This window comes from Medicago sativa, chromosome 5, assembly GCF_051527215.1.
Source record: "Medicago sativa cultivar Bolivia chromosome 5, Bolivia_mono, whole genome shotgun sequence".
Taxonomy (NCBI): Eukaryota; Viridiplantae; Streptophyta; class Magnoliopsida; order Fabales; family Fabaceae; genus Medicago; species Medicago sativa.
The window spans coordinates 76,670,341-76,689,374 of NC_140753.1; the positions used below are offsets into that span (position 1 = coordinate 76,670,341).

The 19,034-nt window shown below is 33.0% G+C and overlaps 3 protein-coding genes across 4 annotated transcripts; 1 reads left to right on the plus strand and 2 right to left on the minus strand.

The window, feature by feature from the left end:
• The first annotated feature begins 944 nt into the window (after positions 1-944).
• LOC146925161 (desmethyl-deoxy-podophyllotoxin synthase-like) lies at positions 945-3,633 on the plus strand. The gene is made up of 2 exons (XM_085710114.1): positions 945-1,856; positions 2,795-3,633. The coding sequence occupies exons 1-2, from the start codon at positions 945-947 to the stop codon at positions 3,419-3,421; spliced, it is 1,539 nt and encodes a 512-aa protein (XP_085566240.1). The 3' UTR covers positions 3,422-3,633.
• Positions 3,634-4,304: 671 nt separating this feature from the next.
• Positions 4,305-7,532, minus strand: LOC146925162 (uncharacterized). Of its 2 annotated transcripts, XM_085710115.1 has the most exons (3): positions 6,274-7,532; positions 5,432-5,500; positions 4,305-4,836 (listed from the first exon to the last, which is right to left on the minus strand). In XM_085710115.1, the coding sequence occupies exons 1-3, from the start codon at positions 7,400-7,402 to the stop codon at positions 4,526-4,528; spliced, it is 1,509 nt and encodes a 502-aa protein (XP_085566241.1). In that variant the 5' UTR covers positions 7,403-7,532; the 3' UTR covers positions 4,305-4,525. The 2 variants fall into 2 exon arrangements, with proteins under 2 accessions (XP_085566241.1, XP_085566242.1); XM_085710116.1 differs by lacking the exon at positions 5,432-5,500.
• Positions 7,533-14,968: 7,436 nt separating this feature from the next.
• LOC146925163 (uncharacterized) lies at positions 14,969-18,745 on the minus strand. The gene is made up of 2 exons (XM_085710117.1): positions 17,192-18,745; positions 14,969-15,477 (listed from the first exon to the last, which is right to left on the minus strand). The coding sequence occupies exons 1-2, from the start codon at positions 18,474-18,476 to the stop codon at positions 15,167-15,169; spliced, it is 1,596 nt and encodes a 531-aa protein (XP_085566243.1). The 5' UTR covers positions 18,477-18,745; the 3' UTR covers positions 14,969-15,166.
• Between the last annotated feature and the right edge of the window lie 289 nt (positions 18,746-19,034).

Below are 19,034 nucleotides of genomic sequence, written 5' to 3' on the forward strand. Positions count from 1 at the left end.
GACATTCCTCAAGAGGCTCATGAAACCATCTTAAATTTGGAACCATTCATAAATGTCAGCTTTTACGGTACATTCACATTTTTTTTATCTGAATATCTTTTTTCATGCAGCTACATAGTTTAATCCCTCGAGTCGGTTAAGACATTGATTTATTCACAAATTGTTTGAAGTATTTTGATATACTTTCCATTTAAATCAATAAATTAACTAATAATTTTATGAATTAAAGAACCATTTGTCGGTTTTTGTATTTTAGGAAAGATTATTTTATAAGATAAAACATAATTTATATATTTTTTATAATACTACCGGCGTTTGTGCTTGTCTGTCCATTTCTTTTACTACGATAATGCATGTAAATTATAAACAATCTTTTTTATGAAATTTTGATTTTGATTAAAAGTACATGTATAAATATTTGTGACTTATAAATAGCAACAAACTTTGTTTATCTCTTTACCAACAATATAACAAATATAATAAAATTTCTTATTTTATAACATAACATTCTTAAAAGCAAATTTGTTAAAGGGTATAATCGGAATAAAACTTAGTTAAATATATATATTGTCATAGATTTTTTTTATCCAAAAGTCAAGATTTACTATTATGAGTAGTAAAAATTCAGTTTTTAAATATTTCACTGATACTTCCGGGTTCGGCAAATAACATTTAGTTATTGTAATTATATAAATAATTCATAGGAACTAATTTTTTCCAATAAAAAAACTCATTTTAAAAACAAATGTACGGGTTCCATAAAAAAATCAAATGTACGGGTACATGTACCCATAGACAAATCATCTTAATAAATAAATAAACAAACAAGTTGACAGAGTTTCATGCATGAATATACTCTATATATACTCCATATATAGATACAAGCCTGCAATGAATCACACACATATCACCATTTGCTCTCTCCTTCTATATACATTTTCCTCATGGAACATCCCAACTTATCATTCTTACCCTTCCTTTTATTTTCAACAAGTTTCATTTTTTTCCTCACACAAATTCTAAAATTGGTAAAGAGAATATTAAGAGTCACAACCAAAGTACAAAAAAATCTTCCACCTGGACCATGGAACCTTCCAATCATAGGAAGCATACACCACCTTATTGGCTCTCTACCTCATCACAGTTTTAGAACATTATCCAAAATCTATGGCCCTATCATGCACCTAAAACTAGGTGAAGTATCAACCATAGTAATTTCTTCACCTGAAGTTGCCAAAGAGATTTTAAAAACCTATGATACCATTTTTGCTCAAAGACCACACCAAATTGGTGCAGACATCATGTGTTATGGTTCCACCGACATCGCCACGGCACCTTATGGTAGCTATTGGAAACAATTAAGAAGATTATGTTCACAAGAGCTTCTTTGTACAAAACGTGTGAGATCATTCCAATCAATTAGAGAAGAAGAGGTATCTAATTTGATAAAATATATTTCTAATAACATTGGATCATGCATTAACCTTAGTGAAAAAGTTGCTTGCATGACAAGTTCAATTACTTCAAGGGCAGCTTTTGGTAAAATATGCAAAGATCAACAAGAGTTTATTTTGTTGATTAAGAAACTTGTAAAACTTGCTGAAGGGTTCATTATTATTGATTTGTTTCCTTCTCAAAAGTGGTTACATGTGATTAGTGGAATGAAGCCTAAATTGGAGGAGTTACATAGAAAATTTGATAGTATTATTGAAAATATTATCAAGGAGGCTGTGATGACAAAGAAAGTTGAAGGAGAAACAATAGAGGGTTTTCTCTCAGTCCTTCTTAGGATTAAAGATCATGATGAGGCCCTTGAGTGTCCTTTGACAATCGACAATATCAAAGCTGTAATTTTGGTAAGTTATATTGTGTTTTCCTTTCAAACTTTTATTACATATACATTATGGTATTTTTTTATTACATATACATTATGGTATTAGAATGTAAGAGACACGAGTGTGTGGATTAGAGTATGTAAATAGGGTAAGCAGTAAGCACTACTAGAACATGAGTGTGTGGATTAGAATCAACAATCATCATTTTCTCTCCATTTTTTTTTAAGCTCATTAACAACTATATAATAAAAATGAGCATGCATATGTCTTTGTTTTATTAGAAATTATGATTATTTTTATTTAACAGGAAGAAGTACTTAATAATACTCCCTCCATTCCAAAACATTTTTATTTTTAGCATTTTCAAAATATTGAGTTCTTTTTTATATCCAAGAAATATACTTGACTATTTTTTTTCCAAATATATGGTCACTATTATAAGACACTTGTTAGCAAGACTCTTAAATGTTTTTGACTTAAAGGAAAGCTATATTGGAAATACTAGTATTAATTAGAACAAAAATGTCAAAATTGTTACATCGGACGTCGTGATCGAGGTTCAAACCCGCTGACTCCTTCACTTTTGTGTCTCTTTTACAAAGCTTATGAACTTAATAATTTCACGTCTCTTTAGAGAAGATAGTATTTTTTGTCCTGATAAGTTGGCTAGTATTGGTTTATAAGCTAGGGATTCATTTACTTGGTTTAATTATTTACCCCCTTGTATTAATGTAAGTCATTGTTTTAAGAGGAATATTCTTTCAAATAATAGGTTCTATTGATCTTGCCCAAAGTTTGATCTGGTCCTATTAATTCCAAAACATATGGATAAAACAAATGGAATTGTTTTGTTGCTTTTGTTATGACCAGAATATATCCATAACACATATGCAGTTAATTTAATCACCACTAAAAATGAAAAATTGGCTAATTAATTTGAGTTCATTTTCATGCTATAGGACATGTTTGTTGCTGGAAGTGATACATCATTAGCAATTATAGAATGGGCCATTTCAGAAATGCTGAAAAACCCAACAACAATGATCAAAGCCCAACAAGAAGTAAGAGAACTTTTTGGCAGCAAAGGATACATTGATGAAACATCTCTTCAAGGACTGAAATATTTGAAAGCAGTCATCAAAGAAACACTAAGATTGCACCCTCCTTTCCCTCTACTTCTCCCAAGAGAATGCAGAGAAACTTGTGAGATTAAAGGTTACACAATACATGCCGGAAACAAAGTGATAGTAAATGCATGGGCGATCGGAAGAGATCCAAAGTACTGGAGTGATCCAGACAAGTTTATTCCGGAGAGATTTTTGGAGAGTTCGATGGACTATAAAGGTTCTACTATTGAATACATACCGTTCGGTGCTGGAAGAAGAATTTGTCCCGGTATTTTGTTTGGAATATCGAGTATTGAACTATCTCTTGCACAACTTCTTTACAATTTTAACTGGCAACTTCCTAGTGGATTAACTAAGGAAAATCTAGAAATGTCTGAAGCATTGAGTTCATCATCAAGAAGGAAAACTGATTTGATACTAGTTCCCGTTTCTTGTTACGATCATGTACCTACTTCGTAAGGGATTTGAATCGACTGTAGTCACTGTTTTAGACGGACACTATTAATGTGAACCATTGGATTCATAATCATGGTTGTTGATTACTTGGTTTACAAAGATAGGGAAAAAAAATGCAAGTGAAGAGGTAACTACTGTGTGAAGAATGAAAATTTGAGTCACTATGACTGAGTAATGAATCATGTTTGTATTGAGCAACAACTACTTGTGTTAGTCTGAGATTGTGATGTTATATATGTGTTCATTATATTATATATAAAATATATTCTGTAAACATTGTTGTACAACGAGAAAGTCTTTCTACTTCATTCTCAAATCTTTCAAGTGTTGATAAAATGAGAAACTAGGCCATCTCAGAAATGCTGAAAAATCCAAGATTAATAAGTAAATTTTTAGTAGCAAGAAATCTACTAGCCAAACAATTCTTGAAAGATATCATGGTTGTAGGGTAGCCAAACTTACATCTCAATGATTTTATAAAATTTCAGTATGTTTGTTTGCATTTTATCAAAATCAAGTTTCATCCCAAAAGCAAATGTGATCAGAAGTAATGAACTAGAGATTTAGTAGAGTTAAAAACTTAACAGTAAGTTTTACATACACTCATGCATCAATTGCTTTCGAGCGAACCAACTATCATCTCCAGTCATTTTGCTTATGAGAATAAACTCAACTCTGATTTATAAACTTATCAATCATTGTGATGAATATCAAGTAAATAGATATATAACAGTTCACGACAACTTCTGTTCCATTTAAGATTTCCAGTTCAAAACCTGTAGGATTTTTTTGCAATTACAGAAGTGTACAAGTTTTTATATATGCATATATAACTCATGGCTGCATTCATGATATATACACTATACGCATGATCAAACAAACATAATAGATAGCAAGTGAACTTTTAGTTAAATAAAGTAGGCCTAGATACAAATGTAACATGGCCCTATGTCCATAATATACAATCTAACATTTGAATATACTTTCAAAACTAACTAACATGAGTTAATTGTTCATTAAAACCTAACAAAAGATCATGGCTAACAAGGATACTATAATGTTATAGCCCATTTACCTTAGATAATAGTTCAATCCTGCACTGTCCGCCTACATCTTTTTCTTTTTTGCATTAGACCTTGTAAGATTATCGAGACATGAACCATCGGAGGAAGTAGAAGTGGAGGTTTCACTGTCGCTGAAAGAAAATTTTCTTTTGACCGTGTCAACTGCATTGGCAAATTTGCTTTTTTGTTGTGTTGCCAGTGCCGCTGATGAACTTGGCTCTTCAATCTTCACAGTCATTCCAAAACTAGCTTTCTTTAAATGTACTCCTTGAGACATAGATTGATCATCATCGTCGTCGTCGTCATCAAGGTTTATGATCTCAATCTCATTTTCCAGTTTCACTCTTCCACCGGCTGGTCCAAAAAGAGATATGTTTAAGCATACATAACTAACGTTTGCTAAACATGATAATACTCAAACAAAAACTTGAAAAATAAGGTACGGTAGATTCTTTATTTCAATGAAAACATTTCTAGTAGCCTCAGCATTTCAAGGAAAATCCAGCCACTGGATCTTCAAGTAATTGACTATATATGATTCATCAAATTCAAAATATCAGATAATATATACAGCAGGCATTCTGTAATCATGTTTACCTAAGAAAAACAAAATGTGTTTACCTGATTTTGTTTGTTTTTCATTTTTCTTTTTCAGAAAGAAAGCTTCCTCAAGGGATGAGGAAGAAATCACATAAAAGATGATTGACAGTTTTTGAAGAGATCAAACATATGAAAGAGAAGAAATCAAAAGAAAAACGCAACAGATAATCCAAAAAACAGTTTATCCACTTGCTACCAAACCTCAACAGATAATCCAAACACATTTTCACTATATTTCTTTTCCATGAACAAGTGAATAATCATTCACATCCTCTATTCTCTAATAAACCTCCCCTTAATAACTATGAATTATTCCACTACACCTTCTGCATGCTACTGAATAACTAACCTCCACAAGACCCTGTAATCTCAACCGTTTTCCTGGGCTTTCTAGCGTATACCATCCAACACTCTTCACCTGCAGAAAATGTTCTAAAAAACTGTCTGAAGGAACATGTGAAATGAAGAAATAATGCATGTTTAGAATCACTCAATTATCCCATATCAAGTGCTGGAGTATATCTCTACAAGAGAAAGTGCAAAACAGAAGAACATTCTATTGTATTCTAAACAAGCTTCAAAGTACAAACAATAAATGGTTTCGAAAGATAAAAAAAGAACAGAAACAGAAAATAGCTACTATAATATAACACATCTCATTCTAAGTTCTAAGTAAGATTTGTTTGAGCTTCCACAGTTCCTGTCAATGCTACTTACATTTCCTTAGGAAAATCAGATCCAGCTACAAGAGAGCCAAGAGCTAGCTTGGGCTAGGTAACATGGAATAAAGATGAACCTTAGAGAGGAAGGAAGAAGCTTCAAAAATCACAATTAAACTTCTATCAAAAGAGGACCAAATTAACCTAATATCCCGGTGCTAATTGAGTTTATCTAAGTTATCTAAGTTATATAATATCCAGAGAGCCCATAATAATATAATATCCTGGTGCTAATTGAGTATGTACTAGTTATGTCATACTGTAATTGCAAATTATGATGACTAGCTAATGGTATTTCAATGTGATCTGTTTCAATCACTAGTTTTGTTTTTGACAAAGTCTCAATCACTAGTTGAGCATACTGGACCAAACATTTATCCAATCACACATATTGAATTCAATACTTATAAAATAATATTCAGAAATGCATATCTATATAGGAATAAGAGATGCATGCATAATTTCCATATACCTGATGATGAACCTTGAGCATCCTTGATCCCTTTGCTCGGTGACTGAGTACTAGCAGCAACTCCAAGAGTGTAATGATCATCTTGATTTATTGGTAAAGGAGCAGCCTCGTCAACAATGTCATTTATGAACTCATCTTCACCAGCATTCTCGTCCTCGTTATCTTCAAAAGGATCAACCACATGAACACGCTCTTCCTCGCTCTCTTCAGAACTAGGAACCACTGGATCAGCAGAAGGCTCCCCCTCATTGTTGCCACCAATAGAGGCATCTAAGCCTGACAAAAGAATGAGATCTTCCTCCAACGTTGTTACTCTTTCACGCAGTCGAATAAACTTCCTCTTCAAAGCCTCAAGTAATGTCTCGGCTTCGCGCTTCTCCTCTGCCAATTTGCTGCTTTCATTCCTCAACTCACTCATCGTTGCCAAATTCTTCTTTACTGTCTCCTCCAATTCTTCAATTTTAACCTTAAGTCCATCCAAAGCATTTTTATCATCTAGCCACTTTTCCTTTGACTTCGTCAACTCCAAAACCTTACTCTCTAATTCACCAGTCATTTTTCTTAATTCACCCAATTCAATGTCATCTTCCTCCCATTTTTTCTTAATCTTCTTTAACTCTAAAACTTCATCCTCTAATTCAACAATCTTTGTTCTTAAGACATCAACTTCATTGCTACGATCAACACATTTCTCCTTCAAATTCTTAATTTCAACCTCCAATTCACTGTTCTTCTTTTCTAACTCTTCATTAGTTTTTCTATCAGCTAATCTATTTACCTTAACTTCTTTCAAAAGAGCTTCATAACTTTCTTGCACTTTCTTCCCTTTCTCACAAATTTCCTCTCTTTTCTTAAATTCAGACTCAGCATACACCCTTGAAAGTCTCTCCAAGTGAAACTCCTCTCTAAGCTTTAATCTCTCCATTTCAAAGCTTTGTTGCAACTTTTGATTCTCCTCTCTGAGTCTCATATCCCTCTTCTCCAAAACAGCTTCAACACTATCAAAAGTTTCCCATTGACAAGTTCCACGTAGTACCATAACAAGATCATGAATAGACTTGTCTTCAAGCTTGTTAGGCTTTGTGGAATTGGAACCTGGTGGTGACCCAGGTTCAGTTTTGGGTTGCATGCTAATGATTGGGTGGAAAGGTGGAAACTTTAGAAGAAAAAATGGGTTGGTGTGAAAACCTGAAAATGGATTTTTGGAATGAAGATGAAGGAAGAAGAAGAAGAAGAAGGATTGGTCAGTGAAGCGAAGTAAGTACAAAACAAAACAACTACTTTATCAATCCCAAAAGCATGTTCTTTGTTTGTTGTGCTGTCAAAAAGACAATCTAGTCATGCCACGTGAAATAACTATATTGATATTTAATAAACATTTTAAAGTAAAATACAACATAACCCACAATTAAGATTATTTTGAATTTTGATATATTGAATTGAATTATTATTCTGACAATTCGTTAGATATTTAAGAAGCAAAATGACTATTATCCATTTTACATTGACTAACAAAAAAATTATAAATGAATGAGAGACTGATAATTTGATAAATTATCTTTTACCATGTTATAGTGTAATCTCATTATTATAAATACGTAGTGATATATATTGACTTAATAATGATGAAATGAATACTACCTCTGTGCCAAATTATAAGCCTCTTGAAAAACAATTGTTTCTTTTTAGGCTTAAATATGATAATCTTCCCTGTAATTTGGTCCAGTTTTGATTTTCGTCCCTGTAAAAAAAAATTGAAATACATCCTTGTAATTTTTTTTTTGTTTGAAAAAGGTCCCTGGCCCCACTTCATGGCTGACTTGGCATGTTATTCGCCACGTGGCAGTTGCTGACTGTGCAACTTTTTAAAATAAATTCTGAAAATTATTTATTTAAATTTAAAAAATCTGAAAATACTTTTCCAAAAGAAAAACTTTGAAAATTAAAATTTTCAAAAACTTAATTTTTTGACAAAAAAACTGTTAGAATTAAAAATTTTGAAAAAAAATGTGAAAATTTAATTTTCAAAAAATAGATTTTTTTTTAATTTGAAAATTATATATTAAATTTTTTTCGAAAATAATGACAATTATATTTTCAAAATTTATAATTTTATAATTTTTGAAAATAAATTATAATTTTGAAAAAATTCTAATTTCTTGTTCTTTTACGAAAATTGTAAATTAAAATAAAAAGAATCATTTTTTTTTCAGAAATTTCAGAATATATAATATTCAAAAAAATGAATTTTATTTTGAAAATTATACAAAAAAATTCAGAAAATTATTTTAATATTTTAAAATTTATTTTCAGAATTTTTAAATTGTTTTCATATTTTTTAATTTTAAAAACAATTTCTTTAAAAATTTGATATTATGTGGCACGCCACGTGGCAAAAGTTGCACAGTCAGCAACTGCCACGTGACCAAAACTATGCCAACTCAGCTGAATAGTGGAGCCAGGAACCTTTTCCAAACAAATTTTTTTTTACAGGGATGTATTTCAATTTTTTTTTTTACAGAGACAAAAATCAAAACTGGACCAAATTACAGGGACGATTATCATATTTAAGCCTTCTTTTTATAAGACATATTTGATATTTTCAACTACATTGATTATTTCTTTATCAACATATCCTTGTTTATTTTGCATCTTTTTCTTTAGGCAACAATAAATATTATTTTCAAAACATAAACTAACCATCTCTCCTAAGGATAAAATTAAAAAAACAGTTGTAATTATATACAATTTAATACTACTATCAAATTTCTTAATTCCTGTGATTTTGACAAAATGATCATATATTTAGGGACGAATATAGTATTAGTTAGATGATAGAATTGAAAAACAAGCCATTATTATTCTTTTAAAAGCAATCCACTTGAGTTAGTCTGATAGTGTTAGTTTAAAATCTTGAAGTGTGCTTGAAGTGTGCTCTTCTCAAAAGTCTGATTTCTTCAAAAAGGAAAGGGGAGGGATATATTGACTCCAAGAATAAGTTGTTTTAGTTACTCCAAATCTTAACCATTTATTTTAAAATCAATTAATGGCTAGGATTAATAAATCTAATTTTTAGGGTGAGAGGTTTATTTCTATTCTCTACGGCTAAACACGGAGTCAAAACACTTGAGGCAAAACACTCAGAATTACCTATGGCTTTGAAGATTATTAACACAAATAATTCAGAAACACGGAGTCAAAACACTTGAGGCAAAACACTCAGAATTACCTATGGCTTTGAAGATTATTAACACAAATAATTCAGCACACTTTTCTTTTTACAAGCTTCTTTTCGTTTGACGATCGATTCATTATGCGTAATACATGTATTTTCAACAAAAAGATTCATTATTGCTCTGCAAATTTCCGATGAAATTCCACTTCATCTTCTGGAAGCTAGTTTTTTATCCGTCAAAAAAAAGTCAAAGGGAGAAGAATAAAATAGAAAAAACAATATTAAAATTCGATTAACAAGTAATATAGTTTTGCCATTCAAAAACCAAAAACAACCGGTAATCACATATTAGAGATATCTAGTTTAGTTACAAGTAGTATTAGCCCTATTAGTATATATAGTTGTTGTTGAAGTTGGTTTTGAAGTTGTTTGTAGTTTGTTGTTAGTCTCACATCGCTCAGGTTCCCGGGCTGTCAAGTGTATAAATATGGTTGAGTACCCTCCTCCTTTGAGCTAGCTTTTGGGATGAGATCCAAGCTTATTTAACATGGTATCAGAGTCGGGTTAAGGATTGCGATGTGGGAATTTGACCCAGGCCCACGCTAGGCGTGACCGTGGGTGTTGAAGTTGGTTTTGAAGTTGTTTGTAGTTTGCTGTTAGTCCCACATCGCTCAGGTTCCCGGGCTGTCGAGTGTATAAATATGCTTGAGTACCCTCCTCCTTTGAGCTAGCTTTTGGGATGAGATCCAAGCTTATTTAACAGTTGTAACCTCCCCTTTGAGTAACCTCCCCTTTGAGCTAGCTTTTGGGATGAGATCCAAGCTTATTTAACAGTTGTAACCTCCCCATAAGTGGGATAACTTTCTCATATTGTAATATCCAATTTCCATCAATACAAAGAGTTTTTCTATATTTCTATATGCTTGAGTACCCTCCTCCTTTGAGCTAGCTTTTGGGATGAGATCCAAGCTTATTTAACAGTTGTAACCTCCCCATAAGTGGGATAACTTTCTCATATTGTAATATCCAATTTCCATCAATACAAAGAGTTTTTCAATATTTCTCTCTTTCCTTCCATGGATACCATGATCCATAACATGGTATCAGAGCAAATCTGGTATCCTCCTTGAAGGATTTTCCGCTGCATTTTCTTGAGAAAATTTAATTTTCTCACGTCAATTTCGTTTTCCTTTTCTTGTTCCCTTTCTCGTTCATTTTTCTTACTGATTCAATCTCTTGTTTTCACACCTTTGATTCAGTTCGATTTTTTCCATTTTTTTTTCTGTTCCTACTTCAGTTACTTTGATCTGATTGTGTATCATGATCGATTTGATTCTGTTTTACGATTCCACTTTGTTTTTTGCATTTTTCCCCAAATCTTAGGGTTTGTGATTCAGTTACGATCGTGATTCTGTTGTGTTCTTCTTTGTTCGATTGAATCGATCATTCTTTGGTCAACTTCTGGATTCGGTTTCAATCTTTATCCTTCATTTTTGTTCTGTTCTTTCTTTGAATCTAGTTCCTGATTCTGTTTCATCTTGGATTCGAAATTTTCATTCTATGAACATTTCGATTTCTTGTTGAGTTTATTTTTGTTGTTGCGATAAAGATTACGTTCGCAATTCGGTTCGTCTTTATTCTCATTTCTTTTTCCTTAATTCCTAGGGTTCAATTTCTTGTTCGAGTTAGTTACAAAATTCCATGTTTTACAATTTCAATTCCTTGATTTTTGGCTTTGATTCACTATTTTCTGTTTTACTTTCTCTTCGCTTGATTGGAATCGTCGGCGCCTTGTTCCGATCTCAAATTCTACTTCACTTTGCTATATGTTGCTTCTCAACTCTGAATTTTGCATCGAAGAATTTGGTTGCGATTTTAGATTTGTAAGGTTTGTGGTTCAGTGAAGGTTTCTTCAGAAGCGTATTATGGATAAAAGAAGTTCGTTTCAGAAGGTGTTGTTGAGTTTGTGTTCAAATCAGATTCAGAGTTCAAAAGCAAGTTTAGCATCAGTGGTTTTCAGAAGCTGGTTTTCGTTCAGAAGCTGGTTTTCAGAAAGCACGTTCAGAAGCTGGTTTTCGTTCATAAGCGTTTTTGGTTCAGAAGCTGGTTTACGTAGAAGCTCGTTTCAGAAGCTCGTTTCAGAAGCTGTATTCTTCAGAAGCTGTATTCTTTAGAAGATGTATTCTTCAGAAGCTGTATTCTTCAGAAGCTGTATTCTTCAGAAGCTGTAATTTTCATTGTATTTCAAACTCAAATTGGTAAGCTTTCCCACTTTGAGTTTGAGGGGGACTATTAGAATATAGTGTGAAGATAACTTGGAGAGCAATTTAGACTTTTGGAAGCTTGATCATGGAATGGTGTTTTGGAATTCTCTATTGTTGTTGCACTTATTGGTTTCTCCATTTGGTTGACTTCTTAGTTTCTGAGTTGTTTGTTGACCGAAACTTGAGATTTGGTTATTATTGGCTTCTGATTTGGTTATTGAAGAAAATTTTGGTTTGGGTGTTCTTTGTGGTTGTGATTGATTCCGGTTTGGATCTAATGCCACCGAGTTATGGATTTGATTCTTTGTAGTTTGTTTCTCTATATTGTCAAGCTCTTGTGCAAGTGGTTCTGTTGATTCTCGTTATGCACATGAACTTGGGCTTGAAGTTTTTTTTTGGTTATGATTCTGGCTCAGTTTTGGATTGTTGGAAGATTCTTGGATTGATTACTTTTCCTCGGTTTCTTTATCCTGGATCGTTGTTTGGAGTGCTTCATTATTGGAAGCATTGGTTTTGACCTATGGTTTGAATGCATCAACATGGATTTGTTTTCTATGATTTGAAGACACATCACATGGTTATGCATCTCTATTGACTTGCATTTGGTTTTTCTTGTCTCGGCTCGGCATTGGAGGGCATCACTTTTTATCTTTGGAATCTTGGTCTTGTATATGACCTCCTTCCATTGTAGACTATGGCCTTTCCTTGCATTTGGTTTTTCTTGTCTCGGCTCGGCATTGGAGGGCATCACTTTTTATCTCTGGAAAATCTTGGTCTTGTATATGACCTCCTTCCATTGTAGACTATGGCCCTTCCTTGCACTTCTTTTCTTGTCTCGTGCTTCTGTTCATGATGGTTAAGCTATGTTGATAAGCTTCTGTCATGAAAGGTTAAGTGTTGTGCTTCTGTCTTGAGTTATTGAGAACTCTTGATGATTAAGCGTTGTGCCTTAATTGACTTTGTTGATATTGGCTTCTACCGGATGGTGGTTAAACGTTGCTTTGATGCTTCTTCCTTCAATTGGTTCAACCTTGAGTTGTGGTTGCTTCTTGTTGGATAAGCACTTGTTTGATGACTTTGGTTTTTTAGCCGATGTGTTTCCGGCATCTTTCCTTGTATTTTCATTTGCTTGATGTATTTCCTTGTATTTTCTCATTTCAAGTTGGAAGTGTTTTGAACACCTTCCAACTTGAGGGGGACTATTAGAGATATCTAGTTTAGTTACAAGTAGTATTAGCCCTATTAGTATATATAGTTGTAACCTCCCCATAAGTGGGATAACTTTCTCATATTGTAATATCCAATTTCCATCAATACAAAGAGCTTTTCTATATTTCTCTCTTTCCTTCCATGGATACCATGATCCATAACATCACATTTGTTAAAACCACTCCATGGAATTGAAGGCATGACTCGTGATATCAATGGAGTTTATAGTCTTATTGTGTTTTGCCCTTTTCACTCTATGTTTTACGGTAGAGAAAAGAAATAAACCTCCACCCTAAAATTACTCTTAATTAATCCTAGCCATTAATTGATATTAAAGTCAAAGGCTAAGATTTGGAGTTACTTAAACAACTTACTCTTGGAGTCAATATATCCCTATATTTAATTTTCTTAAAAGTTGAGTATTTGAAAAATAACATTTGTCATGCACTCAGATGATTGTAAAGTCAGTCACTAGATATAGACAAAAAATTGTTTCAGAATTTGAGTAATAATGAAGAACTAATTGGTCCTGAAGTACCATATTTTAGTTCAATTGAGACATAATAATGTACCTTGCTAACTATTCATGTTATGATATATTATTTGTTACTTTGTTATGTTAGAAATGCAAATGCAATACCTGGACACATCCTTCTTCCTGCACCAAATGGTATGTACTACCCCGTTATTTTTGTTAACAGGCCATTCACTGTGGTGTGACTCTAGTCTTAGGACTATGAGAGACACTAATGTATGAATAATATTTGATATTGAAATCAAACTTTAAGGTATGCAAATAGATTTGAAAATAATATAAATATTAGATTTTTTTTATTTGACCAAAAATATATGTAGCTTTTTATAAGTAAAAATTTCAATTTCTTTTTAGTTCTTGGGCAATTGTGTTGGTGGCCTACGGTTGGTTGTGACGAAAGTAATTTAATTACCACTTAAAATGAAAAGTTAGCTAATTAATTTGAGTTAATTTTCATGCTTTTGACATGTTTGTTGCTGGAAGTGATATATGCAATTATAGAATGAGCAATTTCAGAAATGCAACAATTCACACTATGATTAAATAACTATATGCCATTACTTTTTCCACCATATAGTTTTTCACGTGCCTTGTTCAGATTTTATAATCTGAAATGTTTCAAACTGTTCTTAAATCTTTTTATTGGATGTTTATGTTGTTCGGATTCTATAATCCAAACTGCATAAAACGTGCGAAAACTCATAGCCGGAAAAGAAGCCATCATAACTATAACTATGTATGGTGGACAACTAATGTGCACAAGTGTTGTTACACCAGCTAGTTAGTTGCTTTATTTTACAATTTACATATTCAATTACTGAGATATATTTCGACATTTAGTTCCAATTTCTTATGATCTTGTACCATTTTAGTAAGACCATCAATTTGAGCCACTATGACTAAGGATATTATGGTTGTAGGGTAGCCAAACTTACCTCAATGATATTATTAAATTTCAGTAAACTAGAAGTAATAAACTAGAGATTTACTAGTGAGTTAAAAATGAATACTAAGCTTTACTATAAACTTGTTTTTAGAAAAGAAAAATAAATCAAACATAAAACTTCACATTTCAAACTCAATTTTATCAAAAAAATTACTTTTCCCAAAACAAAATCAGCTTTAGAAACGCTCATTCAACACATCCATCAATTGCTTTTGAGTGAACCAAATATCAAACATAAAACTCATGCATTCATCATAGCAAACGGAGATATAACTCTTCTAGTAGTGTTACAGCAATATTTGTCTGGTTTAATATTTCCAGTTCCAACCCATTTATAAACCAGTGCAAGTTTCAACTTTATCACTCTAATTTATTGAAAACCCTGTAGGATTATCTTATCTTATAATTATTAAAGTATACAAGTTTCTACATATGTATACATAACTCATGCATTCATAGTATATACAACATACGCATAATCAAACACACATATAACATATGCATAGATAACTTATGCATTCATAATTCATAATATATACAACATATGCATAATCAAACACACATAATAGATAACGGTGAATTTTATAGTTAAATAAAGTACGCCTAGAGACAAATGTATCATGGCTCTCATAGCTAAAATATATTACAATCTAACATTTGTATTTTTGAAAACTAAAAACTAACATAAGGATGAGTTACTTATTCAATAAAACCTAACAAATGGTCATGGCTAATTCAATCCTGGAATGTCAGACTACATCAGACTACATTTTAGTCTTTTTTGGTTGTGATACCACAGATATTATAGTATCAAGATACGATGAATCAACAGAGGAACTAGAAATAGAGGTTTCACTGTTGTCGGGGAGAGAATGTTTTCTCTTGATCGTGTCAACAACATTTGCAAACTTGGTTTCTTGTTGAAGTGCTATTGATGAACTTGGAGTTGGATGCTCATCCTTCACGCAAATTCCAGAAATGGCATTCTTTTCTCCTTGAGACATACACAGGTCATCCTCTTCGTCGTCAAGATTTATGATCTCAACATCCTTTTGCATATTCAAACTTCCACCAGCTAGCACAAAAATGAGAGATGCTTAAATTTTACATAACATAAGATTTGCAAACTATGATAACACTCAAGCAAAAACTTAAAATAAGGAATGGTATATTCTTTATTCCAGTCGCTAGCTCATCAATTTCAGATTTTCAGATAATGTATACATCAAGCATCCTGTAATAATGTTTACCTAGGAGAAACAAAATGTGTTTTTTTGCTTACTTTTGTTTGTTACATTATTGTTTTCTGGAAAGAAAACTTCGACAAGGAATGAGGAAGAAATAACAGAAAAGATAACAAAATATAAAAGAGAAGACATCAAAAGAAAACCTCAATTCACACCCTCTTCTCTCTGCCTAACCTAAATAGCTATTATAATTTCATTATGCCTTCTGGAAACTACTGAATAAATAACGTAATTCCGCTACACCTTGCCATCTCAATTGTTTCATTGGGCCTCCCGGTGTATACCTTCCAATACTTTTCACCAGCAGAAAATGTTCCAAAAAACTGTCTGAAGGAACATTTGATATGAACCATATATGCAGGTTTAGAATCACTCAATTATCCCATATCAAGTGTTGGATTATATCTATACATTAGGAAGTGCAAAACAGAAGGACATTCTATTGTATTCTAAAGCTTCAAAGTATAAACTATAAATGGTATAAAAAAAGAAAAGAAAAACAACAGAAATAGAGAAGAGCTACTATATACCATATCCAAATACTTTACCAGAGATACGCTTCTAACTAACTTTCCCTACATAACCATTCTCATTAAACTATTCCTTCTGGACGCTATTGAATAACTAACTCCAAATAGGCCCTGTCATCTCAACCACTTTCTTGGGCCTTCTTGCGTATAACATTCAACCAGTGACCCGCGATCAAAACATAATTGGTCTACAATCTATTCTACAGGATCATATCTCTATTCTAGTTTACTGACATTTCGAGTTCCTGAAGCACAGTTCTGTCCTTAACGCGGAAATTTGGGCTTCTCCTCATGAACTTAACTTCCTAAGTAGTTTCCACAGCAGGTCTGTTCTGCAACTGAGCCAATACATATCTTATCAATTCATTATGGTGAAGGAAAAACCTCCCTAGAACTAAGATTTGTTTGAGGTTCTACAGTTCCTGTTACTGTCAATGCTACTTAAACTTCCATATGAATCAAATTCAGCTAAAAGAGAGCCAATAGCTTTCTTTTGGCCCAGTAACGTGGAATAAAGATGGACCCAAGAGAAGAAGGGCAAGCTTCAAAAATCACAATTCACTTTCCATCTAGAGAGGACCATAATATCACGGGGCTAATCAAGTTTATCTTAGTTATGACGTACTCTAATTCCAAATATGATGACTAGTTATCACTGGGCTAATCGAGTTTATCTTAGTTATGACGTACTCTAATTCCAGATATGATGACTAGTTATCACTGGGCTAGTCAAGTTTATCTTACTCATGACATACTCTAATTCCAAATTATGATCACTAGCTATAGGTATTTTAATGTGGTATGGTTCAATCGCTAGTACCTTCACCAGTTCAAAGAATTTATAAAAACAGTTCCTACTCATTGCTTAAATAAAACAGGAAAAAACACGGTTTCAGGTAAAACTACCTAGCAATCTAACCAAACATTTATCCGATCACACTTAACTTCAGAAAGTAGCACTCGAAAATGCATATCTTTATAGGAAAAATAAATGCATGTATAATTTCCATACCGTGAGAGTGATGGCCATCTTCATTTCTTTGCAAAGGAGCCGACTTCTCCACAATGTCATTTCCATCCTCATTGCCACCAACATCCTCTCCATCCCCCTCATTGCTTCCACCACCATAGGCATCTACACTCATGGAAAGGTCGGAATCTTCCTCCAACCTTGCAACTCTTTCATCTAATGCTCTGAACTTTGTGTTCAAAGAATCGAGTAAGATCTCACCCTTACGTTTCTCATCCGCTAATTTTCTGTTTTCGTTCCTCAGCTCGCTTATAATTGCCAAATTCATGTTCACTGTTTCCTTCAATTCGCCATTTTTAATCTCAATTCCAGCCAAAGCATTCTTTTCATCCTCCAATACACCAACCTTGTTTCGAAGGTCATGGAGAGAATTACTGTCATCTAGCCACTTTTCCTTCAACTTTTCCAACTCCAAAACTTTAGATTCTAGCTCACACTTCTTTCCTTTTAGCACATCAAATGCATTTCCATCTTCCACCATTTTCTCCTTCAATTTCTCAACCTCACACTCCAACTCATCACTCTTTGTTTTTAGCATATCAATTGCATTGCCATCTTCCACCCTTTTTCCCTTCAGCTTCAAAACCTCCTGCTCTAACTCTGAATTCTTTCTTCTCTCCACATCAAGTGCATTTCCATCTTCAACCCTTTTTTCCTTCAACTTCTCCAACTCTTGAACTACATTTCCATCTTCCACCATTTTATCCTTCAACTTGTTAATCTCACCCTCCAAATCCTCATTCATTTTGCTAAGCACTTTAAATTCCTTCCCAGCCTCTACTTGTTCTCGTGTCAGCTTATTAACCTCACACATCAACTTAACATTCTTCTTTCTTAGAAGATCAATGTTTCCATTAGCTTCCAAAAGATCTTTTTGAGCCTTCTTGGAATCTTTCAAAAGAGCTTGATGAGTTTCTTGCAATTTGGTCCATTTCTGACAAATTTGATCTCTTTTGTTAAGCTCTTCCTCTACATGTAACCTTGAAATTTTCTCATTTTGAAGCTCATGGTGAAGGAGTTGAATCTGTTGTTTGAGATCCAAATCCCTTGTCACCAAAACAGCTTCAACCTTATCATAGATTTCAGCACGACAAGCACCAAGCAAAACACGTTGAACAAGATCATGGATAGTCATTCCTTGTAAGTCATGAAGAAGAGTTGTTTCCTCCTCCTCCACCACCACCGGATCTGCTCCAACATCATCAGCATCAAGAACTATAGTGTCGGTGGAAGGTGAGTTAGGTTCGATTTTAGGTTCAAAATTCATGGTAAGTAATAAAGGTAAAAGCTTTATGTGAAAATAGGATGAAAGAAGAGAAGAAGAGGAAGACGACAACAACAACAACGTTGTATTTGAAACAAAATATTGTATGAGAAAAAGACAAGAGTCTACTCTAGTATGAAACAAACAACTACCAAAGACTGAGAATATTTTTTTGTTTTGTAGGTGTGAGTTGTAAGAAAATCATTCTTATCCTATCAATTCCTGCTCTCTCTCTCTCTCTCTCTCATAAATGTACCATCAACCAACTATTTATAACAAAATGTTTTTTCTTAATAAAACTAGTTACAAACCCGTGCTTCGCACGGGGTGGATTGCTTTTTTCGGTTAATTTTGTTGGCAAACACATATTTGTTAATACGCTTAAAAGTAAACTGATTCCAAATATAGATATTACATGCATATAAATATAATAAACCATGATCCATAACATATCAAATCCTAGATAGGTCTACCATAAACCATGATCCACCCCCTACTTTCAATATGTAATATTTTGTTCTCATGAATGATTGCTTATAATGTTTATGCTTTTGGGAAAAA